The sequence below is a fragment of the Micrasema longulum genome, unplaced genomic scaffold (genome assembly GCF_059751315.1).
Source record: "Micrasema longulum isolate JH-2025_06_02 unplaced genomic scaffold, ASM5975131v1 h1tg000597l, whole genome shotgun sequence".
NCBI lineage: Eukaryota > Metazoa > Arthropoda > Insecta > Trichoptera > Brachycentridae > Micrasema > Micrasema longulum.
The window spans coordinates 704,236-729,517 of record NW_028277793.1 but is presented as its reverse complement, the minus strand read 5'-3'; the positions used below and the strand labels follow the sequence as shown (position 1 = coordinate 729,517).

General features: G+C 31.6%; 1 protein-coding gene across 2 annotated transcripts in view; it reads right to left on the bottom strand.

Annotated features, from left to right (window-relative positions):
- Positions 1 to 8,304: 8,304 nt before the first annotated feature.
- The window catches only part of mnd (L-type amino acid transporter minidiscs), a 30,713-nt gene continuing 13,735 nt past the window's right edge, over positions 8,305 to 25,282 (bottom strand). For both annotated transcript variants that reach the window (XM_088228651.1, XM_088228650.1), the window contains exons 2-5: positions 13,092 to 13,310; positions 10,661 to 10,931; positions 8,962 to 9,286; positions 8,305 to 8,845 (exon numbers count right to left, since the gene is read on the bottom strand). In XM_088228651.1, coding sequence (XP_088084777.1) covers positions 8,453 to 8,845; positions 8,962 to 9,286; positions 10,661 to 10,931; positions 13,092 to 13,305 — 1,203 coding nt within the window. In that variant the 5' untranslated portion in view covers positions 13,306 to 13,310 and the 3' untranslated portion in view covers positions 8,305 to 8,452. The remainder of the gene's footprint in view (positions 8,846 to 8,961; positions 9,287 to 10,660; positions 10,932 to 13,091; positions 13,311 to 25,282) is intronic.

The following is a 25,282-nucleotide window of genomic DNA, read 5'->3' as shown; positions in this document are numbered from 1 at the left end:
AAAAAATTTTTTAGCTCACTTAGATAGTTGATAGTCTATTTAACAAAAAAAATGTGAACTTCCTCATTATTGGAATTAGGTTATAAATATTTTATAGATAGTTTATTAGCTAATTCATCATCATCATTCCGGTGCAAAGGGCGTTGCATTGGTAGACAAATTGCAGCGTATCTGGATTATTTTTGTTTCATTAGCTAGTTACTTGTACATAAATTAATAACATAAACTTGTGTAAATATTAAAAAAAAAAAACACGACACTGGTTAGATCACCCCAGTAACGAGGTGAAAAAGTCCCTAAAAAAGAAGAAAAGCAATAAAAATAGTTTTGAGGAGTGTTGAGTATATAAAATAAGTAAGTAAGTGCCTATGTAGTAGGTAGCCCTGAACAGAAAAATGCTAACTGTCATAATATTCGGCCACAGATAAGATTAGTTTGCTATCAAATTAGGTTATTATTAGACACCAAAAATTCGGCAATAGAGTGGGTTCTAAATACATCGGTCATCGAATTATAATATACCAGAAGGCGCGTAGAATCATATTTGTATACATCGCACTGTGTCCGAAAATCTGATATGCCGCCTGCGCGCATGCGTGAAGTGGCCGCGTAATGTTACCATGTTACCAGACTGCGAAAAATGTATTATTACTACACAAATATAAGAATCGGGTTGTAGTCCTGTGGCTAGTGTCTCGGACTCACGGATCAAAGGTCCGTCGTTCGAATTCCACTCTACCCCAACTGGATTCCCATTTTCTAATGGTGAGTTATTTACAACTCGTTGAAAATGGCCCTCGAAATTAAATATTTTGGTAAATCATAAGAATGCAAATATTTTTATTTTTTTAAATTAAAAATTGTTCACTGTTGTGACAAAAGTTTTACTACAAAAAATATTTTACTGACGACTATAAAAAAAAACTGGCACTTTTATTAGGCGCACGTAAAAAAAAGAATTGAATAATCGTTTAGTAATTAAATAAATTAATACCGATTAAATATTATACTAAGGTTTATTAATGGAGAGCCGGGTAAAAAATCTACTCTCCTGACAATACTAACAAAATGTATACCTCGTTTAATTTAACAATCTGACAGATGGTAAAATAATTAAATTCTTAAATAATATTAGTTGTGAATTCGTTACATACTTATACATAAAATGTGGTCCTACCCTATTCCCTTTTAATCCTAGCCGTATTTTGACACTTAAACGACACAACACGCCATACTTGAATTTAAATCGGCAGTTGCGTACTAAGCTACGTCTACAGGGTAACTTATGGCCAAAACGTAAAACCACTCATTTATGAGTAGTTGAGTCGGCTTCAGTTTGATGCGCGTACGCGGTTTCGGACTATTATAATTCTATGACATCGGTTTAAAAATAAAAATAACAAATGATAAAAAAATAAAAATGTTGATCATACCATACATAAAAAAGGCTAAGTTTGATAGTCTATTGACAAAAAAATATTTATGAAATAATTACAAAAAAATATTTATGAAATATTTTTTGAACTTATCCAAATGTTCGCGTGAATTTTTCAAATCATGTTGTGCATAGAGGTACTCTATATTGAATTTTTGGTATTATTCATATTTTTAATGATAATCCAGTAGGGTAGATACTGCTTATTTGCCGGTATGGAACGCACGTCACTGCAAGTGGATAGGTATATTATGTAGAACGATTATATTATTATTCACACCTCACACCCTCAGAGTAATAATGCGTAACCTAGACCCAAACGTAGGAAAACCATTCTATGACCATTGGGTATTAAGTTAGCTACAGTTTGCTGCAAAACAATGGGCCGTAATAAGGTCGAGAATTGACAAATGGATATTAAATTGCATTTGTACCGTGTCGCAGTCGGCAGTAGGCACATTTCATTATTCATTTTTGTAGTATGTAGTGCTGGGAACCATGTGGAGTTTAATTTAAGCCCGTCGTCTTTGTTTATGTTATTTAAGTGTCTGTGTATTTCAATTGCCTTTTATATTATTCGTGCACTGTAATTACTGGGTTTATGCAAAATTTTCGGCTCAAATGCGAAAAAATGTCTGGTGTCTATAAAGTGTTCCGCTATTGAAGATTTGTCAGGATGCCCAAGTTAACACGCTCTTTTGTGCTCGTCAATTATTTTCTTTGCTGTGCGCCCTGTTTGTCCTATGTGAATAGAAATGTGCCTACTGCCGACTGCGACACGGTACAAATTACTAGTAGTTACACAGACACTTTTTTCTACAAAACACTCAGTTTACCCTAGTAATTTAAAATTTAAAAATAAGTTGAAAAAGACACAATACGCAATATTTAAATGGATCAGAGTGAGACAAATTATTTAAACATGTGTTGGCGGTGTACTTTAAGACAGGATTCTATAATATGAAAAACGTTTATTGTTTTATTACAATGTACAGGGTCCAACTAAGGGGGCTAATAAGGGTGAGTTTTTGAATTCTATCTGCTGATTTATTAAAATTCTATCGCTATTATTTTTAATCCTATTTATTTCTAAAATTTCTTACCTATCTAACTTTTGACCTTTATGTCCTACATGTAAAATTTTTATGTTTTTTGATTCGTCAAAATTATGTTCTAATTCTCTTCGAAGTAAAAAGTTTGATTCCATGCTACTGAAATAAAATTGAGGAAATAAATACTCGGAGAAATATTCTTTGACGTAACCCTTCCGAGTGCCCATACTTTTATATTTCCTCCTTTAAATATATCCGTCTATGTTGAGAGATCTGCAGATCCAGATATTTGAAATTGAATCCTCCCTCTAACATATTTTAGTGAATTGTTATATATGTGTGCGTAAACATTATTAGTTTCCATATAAGTCATTGTAGTATGCCTAACACAAACAAAATTTGCATGTTATATACTTGTATATACCTGTGGTTATTAAACATTCAAACACACTGTTGAAATGAATCTATTTAATATTGTATCTTTTTTCTTTTGATTAATTTTTAATATATTATGTTGTGACATGTGATTCTATTTTGTATTTTAAAATGATAGTTATAAACATATTTATAATAGTACTCCATTCATCCCAACCCCACACTGGACTTAAGTCTTATGAAGTTGGGACATGTATCTATTTAATGTGAATAGATTATTTATTTACTGAGTTTTGGAAATTATTAATAAATCATCTTTATTCATAGACCAAATTCAAAACGGTGGAATGAGTAGGATCCATTAACATTGGGAAGACTGAAAGAAATTAAAACAAAAAAGATTTTATGAAGATATTTATTAATAAGAGTAATGTATATAAAGCACTTCGTAAGATTATTATAAATAATTCGTAATAATGGTAAGTATACAATGAACTTTCAGATGCAATATAAAAAAGATTATTTCGATAGATAGTAAGTTTATGAAATAATTTCAGTGGAGAATGTACAAAAGTCACAAAAGCCTCTTTAAAAAATAAAATTTACACTACAAAGGCTAACATAAAATACGTATTCTGTACCTATGTACTTAGATTTATAAAAGGTTTTGAAAAAAGTATTTTTACTACATATTATATGAGTGTAGGCCGAAATATAAAATAATATTTATGGCACTTTACAAACTTCACAGATTTTCTTACAGAAACAGCTAATATGCAAATGCAATTGCCATATACATAAATGGTATGTAATGGGATTTTATCTTTATTATGTTATTACTGTTTTATATGTACTACAGTTATTGTTCCCCTGTGACATTTTATAATTTTCACTATTGCTTTTGAATCCATGGCTAACCTTAGTACATATCTTTAGCTGTTATTTGTCATAAATCTAACAGCATTCATAAGAAGACGGCAAAACATATTAATAATAACCCATACCCACTTCATTGGTAGTACAATAGGCAGCTGTCTTTTAGAGGAATTATTTTTTAATCCTTTATATTTCAGCATTACTCAAAACGGTAGGTACCCACTATTTAAAATTACTTTTTAAAAAGACTAAGCAAAAATATCTTATACCTATTTTAAATTTTAAATTATTAAAAATAGGAAAATGGTACATTTTGTTATAACTGTAAAACAGTCGAACTCGGTTATAACGATCACGGAAATAGCGAGATCTCGGATGTAACGAGGAAATATTAGTTGACATTTTAGTTCATTGTTTTTTCCATAAAATTATTCACTGTTATAACGAGCTACTTAACAAAAATATTGTCAAAAATTACACAAAAAATCTTCGATTGTTCAAAACATCATTCTCGAAATAAGAACCTAAGTAATAAAATCCAAATGGTCGATCGGATTATGTTTATGATAGCTATGTAAGTGTCTAGGTACCTAATTGGATTTTTCGCCGACAAAATTAAAAAATGAACACACATGGTTTAAAAAAATCCAAGATTTGTGAACTAAGTAAGTGCTGGTTCGGCACATTGTTACAATTTACAGCTGCTTTTGTAGTTAATGAATGACATGCTTGTTTCGGGGGTTTTTACAGGGTTTTTTAGATCTTTTAATGTTCTATGTTTATTTCAATACACAATAAACATTACAAATGGGTGATGTCAAATGAGTTCTAGATCAGATCGGACCTAACCCCTGAATTATAGTCTCTCAATTCGTGAAAAAGTGGCAATTATTCGAGAAATCGAACATGGCGGGAAAAATGTGGAAGTGTGTACAAAGTTTTCTCTTTCTTCATCCACAGTGTCAACATTGTGGATAAAAAAGAATGCTTATTAAAATAATTTAGAAAGTGCGATTGCACTAATGTCGATGAAGCATTGCTCCAATGGTTTTGTATCCAAAGAAATGCAGAATTTGCAAGTTTGCAAAACAAATTGGAAACGATGATTTTAAATGTGATAATGTCTTCATGTGGTAGGTGTGTTTGTAAGCATTTATTATAATTTTCCCTGACATGTAAAAAAAATAATCTGTATGAATTTTATGTACACATTTATTTACTTGTTGAGTTAGTGAAAATGTGCAATAGCGATTGTATAAAAAAACCTTTCTTTGGTATAACGAGTAATGTTGATAACAAGCAAATTCAATCGGTCCCATCTTCCTCGTAATAACCAAGTTCAACTGTAGTTTAAATTCATGAAAAAATCTTATTCTTAGTTTGAGCTTTATTTATGCATTATGTGGAAAGAGGCACTATCAATTTAACTGTACGTACATAATATTTTATGTAAAACTTATGGAAAATATCATAATCAGTGCCTTCAAGGGGATTGTATAAATCATTCAATAAAATAATAATTGACATCATAAGACATAACGTTAGTACACATTAACGAATGTACAATATCTTAACAACATCAAGAGATCGTATATAATAAATAACTTATTACATCTATGAATAGTGTATGTTTATCTAATTCTTAATAAAAAGTGTTTATTTTAAATTACAAATAAAAATAAATGGAATAAATACCTCAGTTATTTTACAGGAGTATTATTACTGGCAAAATATGGCAGTTGGATTAAGTTGAGTCGGGAATTTATCCAGAAAGATATACGAGATGCGTAACTTAAGGAATGAGATTGGTAGCGAAGTGTTCGATCAGTCAACACTGGTGACGTGGGGCTTGAAGAGTTGGCAGGTGAACCCATGATACGGATAAGTGCGAAATGGACCTCGCTAAAGTAACTTTGATTGTTTGTACGTAGCGCTTGTTTAAGTGAAACAGGTTTCGCATGTGCGTTCTGACAATGAGTGACACAAATTTCAAGCAATGGTGTGTGAGCATGTTTTGCTTCAGACATAAAAACAGTGCAATGAAAACGTTTGCAAAACTTCAGCAGGCTTATGGAGACAGTATTTTGTCAAGGGCCTATGTGTTTTGGTGGTTTAAGGCTTTCCAGAAGGAAGAACATCTTGAAGGTGAACCTCGTAATGTGCCTTGTCACACATAAATTTTAGTAAATTAGTTTCTGGTCAGTTAGAGCATTCCTGTGACTTCTCAGCCTCTTTATTCAACCAACTTGTTTCATTGGGATTTCCTTTTCCCGAGATTGAGAACATACCCCAAGAGATGTCGTTTTGGGGCCCTGGACACCATTTAAAAGGCTGTACCTAAGCAGCTGTGAAGGCCATTCCAATATTCGAGTTCCAGCATTTCCTTGAGGAGTGAAATAAACGCCTCTAGTGCTGTGTGGCTCCCCAAGGCAATTACTTCGAAGGGGACAATATTCATCTTATGTTATTGGAATAAAACAGGTGAAAAAAAATCAGTCCCATTACTTTATTTATACACCTCTTAAGTTAAAGACATATGATTTTTAAAACAAAACCTTTAGTGCAAAGATATAATTATGGGTAGGTATTAAGTTAGATAATGTTTATATTTATTGTACATACTTAGATTCAGCACCAGATCTAATGGATCTATAGCCCCATCACTTGCTGAAAAGGGATAGGAATAAACACATTTGTAAATCAATACGAGCATATTATTCTCCCCTCCTTCGTAAGCAAGTGTCGTGTTCTTTGTGTCAACTGAACCTATGGTAGGTCCAGCTAGTAAGTAGACTAAGGAATATTATGATAAGATATATCTAACGGGAGTAGAAAATCATATTTATGTCATATAGTACACAAGAAAAGTTTTGAGTATACAGGTATAAATATCTTGGAAAGGTATCGAAAGATTCAATAAATACGAGCAATTATTACTTAATATAAATGCATTTGTAAAAACTAAAGATCTGTATGTAGGTTCATAATAGTATCAGTGCTGTTTAGTATGAATTATATTATGTTTGTAAGTTACATATTAATTTGAATATATAAGTTTATTATTGTCAATAATCTTAGAATGAAATAAAGGCACACACATAAGTATCGTGTTTTATTTGTGTATATATTATTATATATGAGTTGACAATAGGTCAGTTGTATCTTTAACATTAGTAATAAAAATAATTATTTTTTATTTTCTTGTGGAATTATGTGAGCATTATCATATTATTATAATATATAGTAAACACAAAAGTCATATGATAAGGGAAACCATTATAGAACATGAAATAATGCAGAGAATGAAATAGTTAATTAAATCAGCTAAAAATATTTTAACGCTCATAAAGAACTATTTTATTGGAAGATGTACAACTGTTCTTTAATTGCAGTAAACATTACTCTTGTGAATTTTTTAATGTTCAAAATTATATTTCTATGCCAAATTTAAACAGGATAGCAACGGCATGGTAAAAAGTATGTTAATAGATTTCTCATGGCACTATATTTTATTAAAATAATTTTAATGTTTCATTCAGTTTTCGAAAATTAAAATAAGGTCTTTTTGGAAAAATATTATTCAGCTGTACATAAATAATGAATTGTCACATTTACAGATACGATGATCACATGTCTTGTGAGGAAACTTTTATTATTCTTTTAGCAATTGAATACCTACAGGAAGCCAATATGACTTAACAAGGGATTCAATAACATTTTTCATTCAGTATAATATATGAACTCTGATGAAGAGGATCATTTGGTCCTTGAACTATACAGAGAGGTCAAGAGCCTAATTAAGGTGTCTCCATTACTGTATCTGTTAACTGCCCACTTAAGGGTTTGTTATGCTTTAATTGGGGTAAATGACTATCTCAATGTTATTTTATGCCACTAATTTCACAATTGACAATCTCTAAATAATAATCAATACGCACAATGTTTTTTTAAAAATTAAAAATGATAAATGGAGTGGAATCCATACATTACTATTATGTTTGATGATTTAGTGTAGTACAGAAGAAGTTAATCATTATACGAGTATCTCTACATTCTTACCTCGAAGAGGCCCTTTGCATACTTAATTAGGTATTTTATCTTATTTAATTGTAAAAATAAATTATTATATCGAGGCTTTTAATATTATTAAGTGAATAAGAAGTGACATTCAAATTGAAAATGCATAAAAAACATATCACGCTAATGATCATGAATAAACAGGAAATACCCATTCTTTCAATATTACTTCCAGAGAAATCCAGTCCAAATTTTATAAATAACCAAGTTGATTAGTATGTTGAAATAAAAGTACAATAGCTTTAATGGAATTTTCATTTACAAAACATTAATAAAATTTAACTATTAATACTCTATAAATATTACTATGGTTTTAAAATAATTAACATTACATGGCAATATTTACACCTGTTAAATTAAATACGACAATTTACTAGTTAATTTATTTGATAATTAAATAAAATATCATTAACTCAGTAGTAAAGGCAAACATTTCCCTATGTCTATTAATCAAGAAATCTTAATCTTTACATTAAAGTCTAAATCAAAAGTCACAGCAATAAATTGGAAATGGACTACATATTATTATGTCCAAACATTTTCACCAAAATGGTTAAAAATGTCTCAAATTAATGAGATGCCAAATATTTGCAATATAAATAAAGTGGACACAATTTTGTTTTAAGCAACAAATTCTTCAGAATTCTTTTCCCTCTTCTGGAACACACATGAACATTTTAGCACATAGCAAATTGAATGCCGCCGAGGTTTTGACGAGCCATAGTGGTTTATTTTTCCAATATATAGTTACAAAATAGACAGGAATACCAGTTACAATAAATAAAACACCAACTCCTACTTCGTATGGAGAAACATAACACGGAAGTGTGACAAGGAATGTACATATAATGAAGAACAATATAGGAAGAAATATATTAACTTTTATGGGCCTCGGTAAATTAGGTTTCGTGAATCTCATCCGTAATAGTCCAGACACTGATATTAATGTGAAAAGAGCCTCCACGAAGCTCACATAGTTAATTAAAGAATAAACATCTCTAATCACGAGTAACGCCAATGTCAGAATACACTGAAAATTAGAAAACAACATTAAAAATGTTTTTTATATTTGTCAGATTTTATTTTGTCAAGTAATCACAACATTTTATGCGAACATGTTTTAAGTTACTGACATGGTACACTTACCATAAATATTAATGAAGGAACTGGAGTCAATCTTTTGATATCTATCAGAGCAATGGCTTGAACTAAATGACCATTTCTCGCTCCAACAAAAAAAAGCCGAGATGATGCAAATATGGCTCCATTCAGAGAGCCAAATGTTGAACACGCTACGAAGAATGGCATGCACCATGACATTACTCCGAGCATCTTATCTGCGAATGTTACAGCCACCGCATTTGATGATAGAATTTCATCTCGTGACAAAACAGAAAAGTATGCTATATTTGTAATAACATAAATAACAGTTACGACGGGCATCGAGATGCATATGGCTTTTGGTAAATTTCTGTAACAAATAAAACAAATTAATAGGCATGCAAATATACAATAAACGATTAATACTATTGAAACCCTGTATTTAGTTTTGATACATATATTATTTGTTAAAATAAATCAAAATACGTATCTTAATAGGATATGCGGTGGCAGAGCTTTTTTTTAATTAGGAATTTTATGGTACTTTTTTGTCACTCTCACACAGATGCCTCCTTAATATTGTGCGAAAAAGGTAATTGCATGTCGGGGACTGATTATGTCTAACTGAAATCTAGAAATCTGTTTTTTATTTGTAAGAAAGAGTGTCAGAATGAAAACCTTTTGTGTTTTTTATCAAACAATTTATCAAAAAATCAAAAGATAAAGACAAGCCAATTATAAATATTTATAGTGTGTTCCTGACTAGCAGACATAGTGCAAAATTAGCTAGAAACCTCAATATCTGTTAGCTGAGTGCTAGACCCTCAATAAAGATGAAGGTTTGTTTTTGGGTCTGACCTCAGCGATACTTGAGAAATTATAGCCTCGAAATCATATTAAACTAATATATACTTGTATATATAAATGATATAAAGGGCTGCTATTAATTTGATTCAAATGTATTTGTGGCCATAGGTGAAATGGCTCATATGGGCGATGCGCACCCCTATTAACGAGCGCTGTAGCCGACACAGTACCTTGAGTAGTAAGGGTAGTATGATCCCCTTCCCTACAGGCCAATCGGCAGAGCGTATAGTCGAGCTCAAAGCGCGACGCTTCAAAAGGATGTAAATTTCGTGTAATAAATCAGTCGATCTCTGGTCTCTGACAAGTAAATATCCCATTTTATTTTGTTTCTCCGCCCTGTGTGTGTTCTACGGTGTCTCTTCTTTGCCTCCATCCTGTCGCTGACTGCCTTCGTCTCTATATACCACATGGACCGGGTGGAGAATCCTTTTTAGGACTATTAAGGTTGACTTGTAGTCAGCTCAGTCGTGCCTCTACCTTCCAGCTTTGCTTTTTGGCCCTGAAGGGTGCCTGTTTACGTTGCGAAGCTTGACTGGGGCAGACGCCGGTGACGAACCAGCAAAAGTGCCATAATCCAGGGAGAAAATATGGGAATACATTTGTATGAAGAAAAGTCTGACAGTGTTTCTTTTTAATAGGAACAAGGGAATATGGAAGTCTAGGCATTTTCAGAGAGCATTTGCCTATAAAAATATTAACAGTTTCAATATATTTAAGAAACCCTATGGATCACAAGCCAAACTAAAAACTCTTACTTTTTTAACAAACAAATAGAATCAATTAATAAAAAAATATTTAACAGGGAAAAGATGTAGCTTGCAAATTAAATGTATTATTTTTTCCCTTTATTTTCAATCAAGAAGACTGGTGTTCTTACTTGTAAGGGTCTTTCAGTTCCTCAGTTACAAAGTTAAGATAGTTCCATCCAGAGTATGAGAATAATCCTGAATAAAATGCCAACGCAATATATCCTGGTGAGGTTTGAGTACCAGCCATAGGGGACTTCCATGTCTCATTGTTTCCACAAGCTATGTAGTATATTCCAGCAAATACTATTATGAGAAGTGCAAATATCTTGGTAGCCGTAAATATATCTTGTACCCGTGTTACCCATTTCACATTGTAGCAATTAATTACTGTGAGGAGACCTGAAATAATTTGTTTCAATTTTAACGATTGTGATTTATGACAGATGATTTAATTTGGTGTTTATTAAGTATATGCATATAATACAATTAAGAATTTTTGTAGCTCACACATGTTGTATAGTAACATAGCAAACATGTATGACCTCCAAATTGAATACACTTGAATAAACTGTATGGATTAAAGTAATAAAAAAACATTATCTTTGATTGCAATGCATATTAGGGCATATTCTACATTAGAATTAAATTTATTTATTTACATAAATAAGGTTATTGTACATTATTTCAGACAACAAGTACCAACTCCATGGGACTAAAAGTCCTGGGTTGAGGTGGGACTGGAATGGGAGAATACAAGTAAAAATTATAATCTGATTTTTATAATATCAATATCATCATTCCATGTCCGCTCTCTAGATGAAGCATATGATGCCCATTTAAACAAGAAAAAAAATGAGTGGAGGGATCAGTGAATAATTGAATTTGATTAGTGGAAATTATTCATCTTTAGTTGGCTCAGTAAAAGTAAATTACAAAGGGCCTTTAAATACTAGAAATATAAATGATTTAGAAATGCATAACTAAATTGAGTTGATATATCAAAGGCCATAACAATCCACCACAATGTCTATGTGGACCTACTAGCTTCTGAATTAAAACATAGGTTTTTGAGAAAGTTGTCATTGTAATAATTAGTACAAGATTAATTTAAATAGTAGTGAAATGATCTTTTTTTTACTACACTTTGAAGAACAAATATCAAGAAAAAAAATTGGGTGGACAAGTGGACATGCTGGCGTTTGATATTTATCAACACAATTTTAGATTGATGATGGATTGTGGAGGTAAATATGGTTATGTATCAAATGGAAAATAACTAAAATTGTTCAACAAAAGTTTATGACATGAACAAATTGATTCAGGTGTTTGAATCAAATTGTAAATAAAATTATTGCTAAAAATATTTTGTTGGGTTGTTTTTTAGCAATTCAATAAAATATTTAGGTCAGTGGTTTAGATTATCAACTATTGAGAGTAGAGCATTGATGTCCGCCTCGTAGAGTAGTAGTAAGATCCCGGGTTCGATTCCAGATAAAGATGTTAGAAACACAATTTTGATATAATTTTTAAATTTGAAGCACTAATTTTGTTGTTATTCATTATAATAAAATAAATGAAAAACAACATTGTTTGTAACCACTTTTTATTTAAGTATACCTTGATAAAGAAGCTTGTGTAGCTTTGAAACATCAGTAGATAAAAAATTGTTTAAAAACAAAGTGGTTTTATGTTTATTTTATTACAATTGAGATATGCTATAATGTATATGTATATATATATACCAAAGAAGTTCCTTGTGTGCAGATACGGAAAAATAAGCAGGATATTATGTACAAACAAAAAAAATATATTTAACAAAATTACCGAAAAAAAAGCAGTCAGGCAAGAGGCAAGGGGTCTTAGATTTTATGTCAAAACATAAAACAATAAGAAATATCGTCTATGTACCAAAGTTCAATACTGCAGAAGAACCATTTGTCAAAATGTTCAGGAGGGACAAAAAACCAAACGATTTCGTAAAAAAAAAAAAGGTTAAAAATTCATTTAAATGCAGTGCATTAGGTATTGTTGATTTTTATTGAGTATTGGATTTAGGGATATAGGTGACAGAGTTGCGTTGCTAACCTCCATCAAGCTAAAATCGCTGGATTCAGAAAAATAAGCCAATTATTCAAGACTCGAATTCAGTTAGATTTCTCCCAAAATCGGTAGAGTTGGCAAAGCTGTAGGTGGATATTGCTTGCTTCTCTAGTGATAGCTTATCCCATTCAACTGAAAACGCCAAAAAACATATTTAGATTATTTTGGCTCACACGCGGTATTAAACTTACATAGACGAGATCTTATTGTGAAACTGATAGAAAAACAATCAATAAAATTAAAATGAAGCATAATTTAAACACTGTAATTACGGGTGTGTACTACTTTCTAACACTACAAATTAAATTGTAGAGAACTAACTCTGAATTTAAAAAAAAAACACACTTTGGCCGTTCTTAGAAATTGTATTACGCAACCAGCATCTGAATGATCAATTGAAAGGAAATTTATGAAGCGTATTTTGATTAGAAATTACATGTTATAAAACTAAAAACGTACAAGTTATTACTGCAGCGAGGAGCCTTACAGCTTCGTAAGGAGGATCACACGCTGGCCAGCCAGGCTGCAGGATATATTGCGCAAAGGTCAAGGCTGTGATGGCATTAGCAGTGGGGACTAGCACGAACAGGGCCACCCACAAGTACAGGAAGGCGGGCAAAGGTCCAAATGCTTCTCCTATATACGCATAGTCCCCCCCTGACTTTGGTATCATGGTTCCTGGAAACGCAAAAACATTGTATAAAGTAGAACAGGTTGAAAATTTGGTGGTGTAGGTCTGTGATGATTATTTTCTGTTTTCATGACATCAAAATTACACATTTACCCATAGAATTAAGAATAGTCTGTAATTATAATTAAGAATATTACGTGGACAGGGTACAATGGTCTAAGCTAAAACGAGTTATAAAAGTTAAACCCGCCCTGCGCCAGAATGAATAAAATAAACTTTAAAACGATTAACATTGTAATTTACTAAAGAAATAAAAAATATACTATCAATATTTAAAGCAACATGCCAACCTTACATGCACTGATGAGGATATGAAAATGTTTGATATTGTGGGAGAAATAATTGAAAACGAAGAGAGATGGGGATGAAGGGAGAGGTGTAAATTTCGATAAAAAATAATGGTCCTTTGATCAATAATCAAACAACCTTTCTATATAGCCCAATATACGATGTTTCATTACAATAGTCACCCCATACTATTAAACTGGCGTCCCCGGCGAAAAAATATTTAATAACATTTAGTAAATAAATAATGAGTGATTATCGGCCTCGTGGTGTAATGGTCAGCGCGTTAGCCTGCCATGCAAGATGTCTCGGGTTCGATTCCCGACATGGTTGATATGAAATATTTATTAAAAATAGTGTTTTCACACTAGAATATTTCATAGTCTCTGTACTGGTACCTGAAGCGTAAGACTGATCATCTTACCTTCATGTAACAAAAATGATCACGATTCACGATACGCTGCAATTGGTGTACCATTGCAGTGCCCTATGCACCATTAGGCGCGGAAAGGGAATGATGATGATGATGCTAAGAACCTATGCGGATTTAATAAGCTATTTTTTAACTGTTTTTATACAGGGTGGGCCGTAACGGTGTTCGCGGTTCGTTTCGTTATTTTTTTAATAATACGTAGGGTGGGCGCGGTGCGGAGGGTAGCGTTAGACGCGCTATTTCGTGGAATTTTTAGTCGCCCACGGAAAGGCATTGCGCGTTTACGTGATATTAGTCAAGCACCAAGCACAAAGTCTATTCGGAAATCGGTCAAATGTTCGAGACAACCTGCTGAACAGTAAGAATAATGAATGAAGGCTGCCTGAAGTCAGCGAGGATACCAGAAGTTATTCAGCGTCTTAGTAAATCAGTAAGGGAAAATCCATAACGATCGACTCGCAAGCGAAGCCAAGCCTTAAACAACAAGAGGACCACTTTACGAAGAATTTTACGCCATGATTTACATCTAAAAGCCTATAAAATTCAGCTGACGCAAGAGTTGAAGCCGAATGATACATATTGTCAGCCGTTTGAAGGGGATGTTCCCCGGGAAACTCATTTCACGAGAAGGAGATACTGAGTGGCCCCCACGGAGCCCGAATCTCAGCTCGTGTGATTATTTTTTGTGGGAATACTTAAAATCAAGAGTCTATGAAGACAATTCAACAACAATAAATCAGTTAAAACTAAACATTGTACGGGAAATTAACGCCATCCCGCAGGCAACTAGTCAACGTGTTTTTGAGAGTTTGAGAATCCGCCTTAAACAATGTCAACAAGCTGGTGGAACTCACATAGACAGTATAATTTTTAAAACTTAGATATCATTAAAATTTCCAATTATTGTAGTTTCTAAAAATGTAAATAAGTTCTACAACTACTTATTTTTTGTTAATTAAAACTAGGTATACAGTTAAGGCTCACCCTGTTTATTGAACAATGAAACTACTTGCAACATTTATGTTTGATTTTTAGATCAAGTTTAAGTGATTAAAATAACACTATTAAATAACACTATTAAATAACAATACTATATAATTTGTGATTAAAATCATTTGGAATATGAAGCTCTATGTTAAAATAAAAAAAGCTTGCATACATAATTATATATTTTATTATTAGTATAAACTGCAACCAGCGAATATTTAAAAGAAAAAAAAAAAAAAAAAAAAAAATGAAAAAACATATTACATCACTTTTACATTGAAAGAACAAGTTATACCTCCTATAAATATTTGTATCCACACAACAAAATACAATGAAGGATATCAGTTTCATAATAATAATTGCCTTCAAATCACTGAAAAAAATAGCATAAAATATTTAGGCTTTATAATTGATAAAAATATAAAATGGAAGGAGCAAATAAATAATATTGTAAATAGAATGAGAAAACTTATATACGTATTTCTTAGATTAAGGAATATATGAACCATCGAAAATTTAAAATCAATTTACTTTGCATTCGCCCAATCTATGTTACAGTGCGGAATAATCGGATGGGGTGGTGCTTTTAAAACAAATATTTTACCGGTTTAAAAAATACAAAAAAACTATCATAAAAGTTATTTTGAAAAAACTGTCTACTTTTCCCACTGTTCAATTATTAAAAAAAATTAAGGTTTAAGGTATAAAATTGCCATATAAAAAGAATTGTTTACTTCAAATACATAAAGATAAAATAAATAGTAGTATTTCTAAGTCACAAAACATAAGTACGCGACCTAGAACAGGTGGTAATATCTTAATTCCTAAATTAAAAACAACTACTGCACAACATCATTATACTTATAAAGGAATATTTTTCTTTAATGAAATGAACAAAGATAATAAAAAGTACAGTAAGGAATACAATATATTTAAGAAAGAAGTGAAAAGTTACATCTTTAATTCTTCTTTATGTAACACTGATTAAAAACATCATTTATATATTTTTTGTAATTTATATATGTTTTCCTAAAAATATTATTAATTTAAATAAAATAAACTATTGTAAGACGTCACTCCCCATTATGTACTCAAGAATTGTTTATTTCTTTTACGTAATGGGAAACGTTAATGTAAATATATGTATTTGATTAATGTAAAAAATTGCATTTAGTTGTAATATTGTATTATTATTTGTTATTAATAAAAAAAAAACTATCGGTTTGTAATAATATGTAATAGTAATTAATATAATAATTGTTGAAAGCGTCTTAGTTTCGTATGCTATTGGTTAAGTGTATTTGCTGATAATACGCACAATGCCTACTACTACTTCTCACCAACTATTAAAAAATTACTTGATTGAGATAAGAAAAGCATAAAGTATAAATTATGGAACACTAGAAATGTACTTGTATCCACAAAAGGTATTTTTCTTTTTGTTTTTTTTTTGGCTTCCACAAAAGGTATGACAAAATTCTGACATATTATGTCAGGTTAATATAAGTACTTATGGTAAGACAAATTAATACATAGAGAAATATATTTTCAAAAGTAGTGATACGAAAACGTACCCATAGTTACTAAGTTTGTTTGTTTATACTGGGGTTGCATTCAATGATCACGCATGTTGTACCAAAAATTTGAGGTTACTCATTTTTGGTACATAGAAAATATTGTATAATCAACATTCGTTTTTGGTGGATCCTAATCAGATTCTTTTCATAAATTCTTTATAATTTCGGTTTTGAGGAACGCAAAAATAATACTAACTCACGTTAATTATATTTTAAGCACGTATTTCCACCAGTGCACCCATGTAACTAAGAAGAGCTTCGCGATTGTGCCGCTAGGCGTAGTTTGACGTTTACCAAAAATATTTATATTTGAATATACATTGTTTTGAGCTTTGTTAATCACTCATAAACAAATATTTACAAATGAAAAGTTACACAATTCTTTTACAATGTTTTTTTGAAAGGTTTTTACACGCTTTCATGACACACTCGGGCATTTTGTTTTCCATTCTAAACGTCACGCCTGGCTGGCGGTCGAAGAACGCCTGAATACGCGTTGGGCATGACTGAGCGTTTGGGCATGAGAGTGGTCATTTTTGAGGGCTCAGAACTACAGTGTTGAATTACTAATAGAATTCCTGCATAAGTCAATCTTAACGGGAAACATACATAAAAGAACTGACTGCAGGGTATGTTTATGTGTATTAATATGTCAATGATTTATGGACTTTTCGAATTCGAATGAATTATTTCAATTTTTTTTGTAGGTTCTCTACTGCAGAGGTCTTTAATCTTCTATAGCTTTTGGCACACTTCTAGTTTATAATATGTTTAAGGACCCCTCAGGGGCCTTAGGTAGGTACTTAAATAACAATCTGAAACAGAATTTTCAAACTTTGGTTAGATAACCGAGTAGATACCCATCATCATTCCCTTTCCGCACCTAATGGTGCATAGGGCACTGCAATGGTACACCAATCGCAGCGTATCGTGATCATTTTTGTTACATGAAGGTAAGATGATCAGTCTTACGCTTCAGGTACCAGCACTTTGACTATGAAATATTTTAGTGTGAAAACACCCCTTTAAATATATTATGTATTCTTCCAGTAGCCTTTATTTAAATTTAAAATAAAATGTACACCCATCCACAGGCCATGCCTTTGTGGGATTATTTTTGGTGTTTATGTAATAGTTTTTTCTGTATTTGTAACTTTTATTCTTATTGTAAAGCGCAAAGAAAAACATATGAAAAAAAAAATCACCATGTTGAGAATCGAACTCGAGATCCCTCACATATTAGGCAAACGCGCTGACCATTACACCACGAGGCCGATATTCAAGTTATATTTAAGCAGTATTTTGCATAATATGAAAACCCACGAGGAGTTATGTTTTTTGGAAGTTACATGCATTTGATTGAATACGATTATTGTTAAATTTTGTCTCATAAAGTAGAATGAACAATTAAAAACTTTTGTGGAAGTCAAGCGTTTTATTTTATATACGTTTATGTACATTACAAAAATATCTCAATGCATACATAACACGAAAAAAGTAATACTAAAATTTTATTATACAAAGATGGTTAAATAAAAATACCTAGCAATTATAGAAAAAGGATGCCATCCTCTGAACTTTTTTTCACTAATATGAAAAATGTTGATATCCGAAGAGATACGGTTGAGTAAAGACATTGCGCTTCCTGCTGGCATTACCATCGGCAGGTTAGTTCTGCAAGCAGGAAGATAAAACAGCTTAAGCTGCCTATGTCCAAGGTAGTCATTAGGAACTAAGAAAAATACTCTCCATTACACCGTTGTTGATCGTAATACCACGGATTAATCGGAAAAAATACATAGGCAAGCATGCATTTCTTATTTTCTCCAATCTATTGTAGCCAAGCATTCCCGGTATGAAGTCAGAAGGGTACAACCACGGATAGTATCCGCACTCTCTTATACCAAAGAAATGTCTTCTGAACCATCTCCAGCATAACAGAGTACTTCAATTCGCTGGGCGCCCAGATCAGAGATCCACACTCAAGTCTGCTTCGCACCAATGAGTTATAAAGAAGCCTAAGAACACGAGTATTCAACTACAAATCCCAACATTTTGCGCGCATGAAAAACTGTGCTGTATATTATGTAAACAATGCACATAAATGGATGTAAACGCCGAAGAACTATATCGACGGTAAAATGGCTAAGTGACTGATGTGGCACCTTTAGCCGAAATTGAGTTATACTCGTATTCGTATATACCACATTTCTCAAAATTTTAAGGTGCGTCTTATGAGATATCTGATATCCGGATATCAGATATCCCATAGATATCGGAAGTAAATTTTAGTGTTTGCATCAAAAACCCTATTGTACAACATTTATAAAATCAACGGATTTTTATCACATAAAACGGGACTCATAAATATGCGAAATTTCGCATTATTAATGAATTATTAATCAATTAATTAATTTAAGAGTCCCTCTTGCTAGGGAATTAAATATAAATTTCAAAATACTGTTAAAATCAAAGCTAAATTATTACGAATGCGTTTTTTCAGTGGCGATAACATGATATTAGATAGCCAATGAAATATTTGTAAATAACTTTGAGTAAATTTACTAACAAAGAAAGGTTTAAAAGATTATGATGAATAGAAGCAGTGGGTAATTTAAAAATTTAAGGCACATGTTTAAGTCATTAAAAACGACGATAGCCGTTTAGTGGAGCACAATGGCGTGTCTCCGAAATATATATCATCACATATTATTATACTCATCCACACAATGTAATATAGGTATTTGAGTGGGCTCGGCATGTCTTTTGAGACTATGTACTTTAAATAGTAATATTACATAGGTAATGCCAATAGTTATGAAAGAATCTGGAAAATAGTGAACGAAATAATGGACCAAGATAAAGAATCAATCAACATAGATAGAATTGATATCGACGGAAGAATTATTGATGTTCATAATAACTATGAAATTATTGCTAATTTTGTGAACAATTATCAAAAAATATTGGCTCTGATTTAGCTAATAATATCGTCAAGCGAATAAATCGTGCTAAAATATAACTCGCTGAAAATATTCCCCGCACAAATAAAAATATCAACCATACATTTTATCTAACCCCAACAAACACGACGGAAGTCATTTTTATTATTCACGAGCTTAACGATGACAGCTCTCATGGATATGACAAAATATCTCAAACATAATAAAAAGCGGTAAAAAAATATATAGCTTTAGGTATCTCTGACCTACATTATAAACATAAGTTATCAAATGGGTGTGTTCCCTTATTTCCTAAAACATGCAATTGTAGTTCCAATGTTCAAAAACGAAAATCAGTACTCTGTTGACAATTACCGGCCTATATCTTTTTTAAGTTGCTTATCGAAAATAATGTAAAAAGTAACCAAGAAAAGATTAAATATATACCTCAAGAAACACGATGTGTTGTCGGACAATCAATTATGATTTAGGGTACAATGTCATAACCAACCTGACAAAGGCTTTAACGGAGAGTCCAGACAAGCGTAAAAAATCTATTGCTGTATTTTTAGACATAGCAAAGGCATTTAATACTGTCTAGCATAAAATTCTAATTAACAGACTTGAAGAAACAGGGGTAACTGCATAGGCCTTAAAGTGGTTAAAATGCTACTTAAGCAAACAGAACACAAGCCAAAATAATTAGGCAGCCCAATAGATTAGGCTCTTCAAACAGTATAACTCAATACGGCGTCCCACAAGGAAGTGTTTTGGGTCCCATTTTATTCCTAATTTATGTAAGCCACTAAAACAATTACAGCTTCCTATGACACCATGCTATTCTACGAGGCTCCAACATGGATCAAAGTATACGAATGTGCTAATATTGGCATAAATAAGTAAACAAAATGGCTTAAAGAGAATTTGTCGACCCTAAACATTAGCAAAACCAAATAAACTAACTGCTGTCTACATCCAATCCAAATTGATAATGTACTGGTTATTAATACGTATCCTAAACCCTCTATCCCCTGCCTATGTATTAACATTGAAAAATGGGATAACATTAAATACTTAGAAATTTACATTTATAAATGCCTTAGCTGGAATTCCCACGTCAATTATATTACACCTAAACTAAGAAAAATGACTTCTATTTTTATGGGGCTTCGTGACATAATTGATTGGTCGCTGCTTAAAAGTGTTTGCTTCTCTTTTTTCAATCAACAGCAACATATGGAATCTTTGAATGGGGGGTAGGGTGGCTCGCATATTGGATCCAGTTTTTAAAGTACAAAAACTCGTGCTTAGAACAATGAAAAAAGGTAATAACGCTATCCATCAAATAAACTGTTTGAAAATTGTAATTTTCTAGATGTGCGGAAGATATTTGTTAAAGGGGCACTTGTGTACTTCGGGAAATCTGTAGATAAAGTCAGGGCACGGCAGAATATTCAGACGCAATCTGCGGGAAGAATAAATTACCTTGGTCTGACCACTCACTCAAAGCTAGCTCAAGAAACCTTACTTTCCTGGCTCCTAATTTTTTTAGTCATCTTCCGGCAGCCATAAATACCTCCACAGGTGCCAATGTATTGAAGAAAAATGTTTGCAATTGGCTGCTGCACATCGATAGAGACGAGATTCTCAATATTTTTAAAGTCCGGATATTTAAGTATATTTCTGAATGGGATGAGAAAATTGATCAAGCGCTTTATTCTTGCAGTTATATAGTTTCTCGTCCACACTTTTATTTATTCATTTTATATTTTTAATTTATACATTGTTTTTCTGTATTGTTATTCTATTGCATCACATGTCATTATAATTGAATTTAAATCATTTTACTACGTATTTACGGGCACAGGCTAAAAAGCCTTAATAAGTTCATTAATATTTTAACGAGTGTAATTTTGAATGAATAAATAAATGTCTTGATGTTTTTATGTTTTCGCAGTATTTATTTTTGGATTATTTAATTTAGTACTATAACACATAAAAAAAAAATTTTAAAAATGTACAAGTCGATCCACCCTATGTTATTTTATCGGGCTGGGTGGATTTTAGTGTGGAAACGGCCATATACAATTTTTGAGGTACCGGGCACGATTCTTGGCAGAGTCGACGTAAAATATATTTTTTAAAGGTGATCCAATGATCAGTTTTATTTCCACGTAATATCCAGATTCAGATACACTGAAAAAAATTGCTCAAAAGTACCAGTTTAAGCGCCATATGCACCACTGGATGCGCTGATAGGGATGATGATGATGATAATTGCCGATTTAATTTTTATATACATACTGTGTAACATACTATGCCATTACCATACCATTTATATTTTTTTCGTATATACCTCAGGGGCTTACCGTTATATTTGACTATCCATAATAATGTTTTACGGTAACTTTATTTACAGAAAAACAAACAAACATTGCCAGCATTTGTATTATTCTCCAAACATAAATAAAATTATTAATAAAGCTTGCCCAGCGCCAACAATGAGCTAAGGAACTAGCCGATTACTCCAGCTTATTTCTTCATACAATTAAATGTACTATATTTTGAACATATTAAACCCAGTGGCGGGATTTTTCTCCTAGAGTAAACTTGCAGATTACACATTTTTTTTGAAAATTCTCTATTTGAAAAACAGTATTTCAAACATTATTTCTTAAGGACTATTTTTATTTGAGATGGTACTTTTGACATATGACTCACAACATATGTGGCACTCGACTCATCCGTTTTTTGCATTATTCATTTCTAGAAAAAATCGGCCAGTTGACATTTCAATCGTAATGAGAATACCTAATACTGACTGAATTCATTGTGCTATTTTTTATAAACTTTTATATAAGTTATGTGTTAAACTAATGGATAATATAGTTACACAATATAATATATCACGAAGTTACGTCGTTTGAGTTGCTTTCACATTCATAGATGAGTGTTGTTGTATCACACAGAACCACAGAAAAAATAGCAATTTATAGTATATATAACTAACATTATATTATGTACTTTCTATGTAGGTATTATCATTCATAAGAATTTAGGGTGGCACGATCTGGTTAACGAAGTTAGTCGTAAACTTTATGTTAACTTAAACGTAGTTTGCACTCACTTAAAAGGTTACAGAATTTTTTGCCAATTAATGTTAAGCAAACATTAGTCCAGAGCTTACTTCTTCCACTCCTTGATTATGCAGATGTATGTTATCCAGATTGCAGAATGTTTGATATATATATATATATCTTTGATCTTCGCAAATTCGACCGCATAATCGAATATCGCACGCAACTACACTGGCTCAGTATCAGGCATAGAAGAAACATTCACATTTTATCACTTTTTTACAATATTTTAAATAATCCCATTTCGCCTGTTTATCTGAGAGAGCTCTTCCAACCTCTATCACAACACGGACTATCTCTTCGTTCTAGTATCGAGAGAACCCTTTTAATACCCTTTCAATATTACTATCTGAATATTTAAGTTGTTCCTTTATTCTTCTTCTTTCCTTCCCATTCCCTCTCCTCTCTTCATAGTATAGTGTTATTTTTTATTTTTTTGATTAAATTTTAGTTTTTAATTCAGTATAAAATCTTAAGATTCAATTTGTCCATGTACTTGTAATTTAGGTAGGAAGAAATTGCCTTAAGGCAATATGTCTGCCCTTATATACATATATATTGTATATGTATATAAAGTGTTAAATAAAGAAATAAAATATATATGCACAAATAAATTATGTTTTTAAAGTTTACCTGTAAATAAAATCACCGTTCGCCACTGATGGTAAAATCCACACGATAAAATAACAGAGTGAATTTATTTTTACTGTATTATAATTATTTGTTTTTATTTTATTTATTTAGTGGCAGGCAAACGCGCTAAGCAGTACACCTTGAGGCCGACCAATCTCCGCTCGATTTCCTTTTGCCGGATTTTCACCGGAGAGTAGCCACTAAATAAACATAAAAAGTTAATAAAAATGAATCCACCCTAATTTTACCGTGTCGTGTGTATTTAAACGATACGTATAAAATGAGCCTATAGCCAAAAGTTTTAATAACTGTTATTAATAGGTAGTTAGGGAAAACAATACATAAAAAATAAGGTTTGTGTCAGGTTTTACCAGAAAAAAGAGTTTTTTTTTTTTGTCTGCATAAAACGAGTTTCAACATCGCCACCATCGCATTGCCAATATCGCCATCACGAAATGCTCAAAAGAGATTATGAATAATAAAACCATATTATGTGGGTGTACTGTTTCTACATAAATTATAATACACCTACCTAAATAAAATCAGCTATTCTGCGTCATAATAAAAAAGACGTTTCTACATAAAACAAAAAACAGAAAAAATAAATATTTTGTAACTCGGAAATTGAAAAATTCGCTGTGTGAAAAATACTACAAAAATTAAGTATGTTATTATGCGACAGTATGTATTATGGCTTGCTCTAACGGAATGTATGTATATATATATTTTAATAAATTTTACGTTTTATTTTTAAAAATTAACATTTTCGCTTTCTTTGTAGTAAAAAAAATATGTTATACTGCAATGAAAAGACGTTTCTGGCTAGAAACGCCTTTTTTTTAGTAATTAAATAAATGTCTTTCTTTCTTAGTGTTAATATGCCAATACATTTTACCCAACTAAATAAAATAGACGTTACTGGCCATTTACTGCTTTTCAACCTTAAATTTATATTTTTGAATATAATTGAATACCAGGTACATTCTAGAGAGACTATCACTCCCTCTCACTTCTGTTCAATGTACTTCATAGTCCTAACGCTCCTATATACCTGCGTGAAAAATTTCAACGCTTATCAGTACATGGTTTACCTTTTCGTTCTAATTCTCAAGGCACTCTCTTAATACCCATCCGCAATTCCTCTTTCTTCTCTAACTCATATAGTGTCCATGCGGCTCGACTTTGGAACTTATCTCCCATCCACCATCAAAGATGTTACTACATTATCTCTGTTTAAATCACGTCTGAAGAAACATCTCCTTTCTCTTCCTTAATCTCTCCTCCTTTCTTTTTTCCTTTTTCCTCTTTTTTTCTTTTTCCCATTGAGTAATAGTTTTCATTTAAGGTAATTTATAAACAAATACGTTTATTTCTATTTTTATATATTTTTAGCTTTTTAATCTTTTTTTTCTATTGAATATGTTCTGTAACTTGAATTATAAAAATAAAACTTTTATTTTATTGGTTGGTTGGAAGAAATTGCTATTTGTACAAAAAGTTAAATAAATAAATACATTCAATTTTAGAAGTTTTTAAAAACGGAATAGAAGAAAAAATAAGTATTTTAATCAGTCTTTTATAATTATATAAGTAGGAACAGCTTTTTATATTTAGTAATCTTTAAGACTTTTTGCAGAAGTGTGATTTGTTAGTACCAGTAGATGCATATTTTTTCCTGATTCCAAATATGTATTTAACTCATTTTCGAAAAAATGTTAGATGCGTTTCTTTCTTATGACGGCAGTATTAACTAACTAATTCATGGAAGAGCGTGCTAACTCGAAATGCTTCAGAATATAAAATTGTATGTCTAAAAAATCTATTGTAACAATTTTTCTTTTAAGATAAAATAAACTGATATTTTACTAAGAGTCAAAGCCCTTTATATGTGTTACACTGGGCAACAGGAAAAAACTTTTTTTTTGTCTAAGTAAGAAAAGCGTGTGATTCTGATTAAAAAAAATC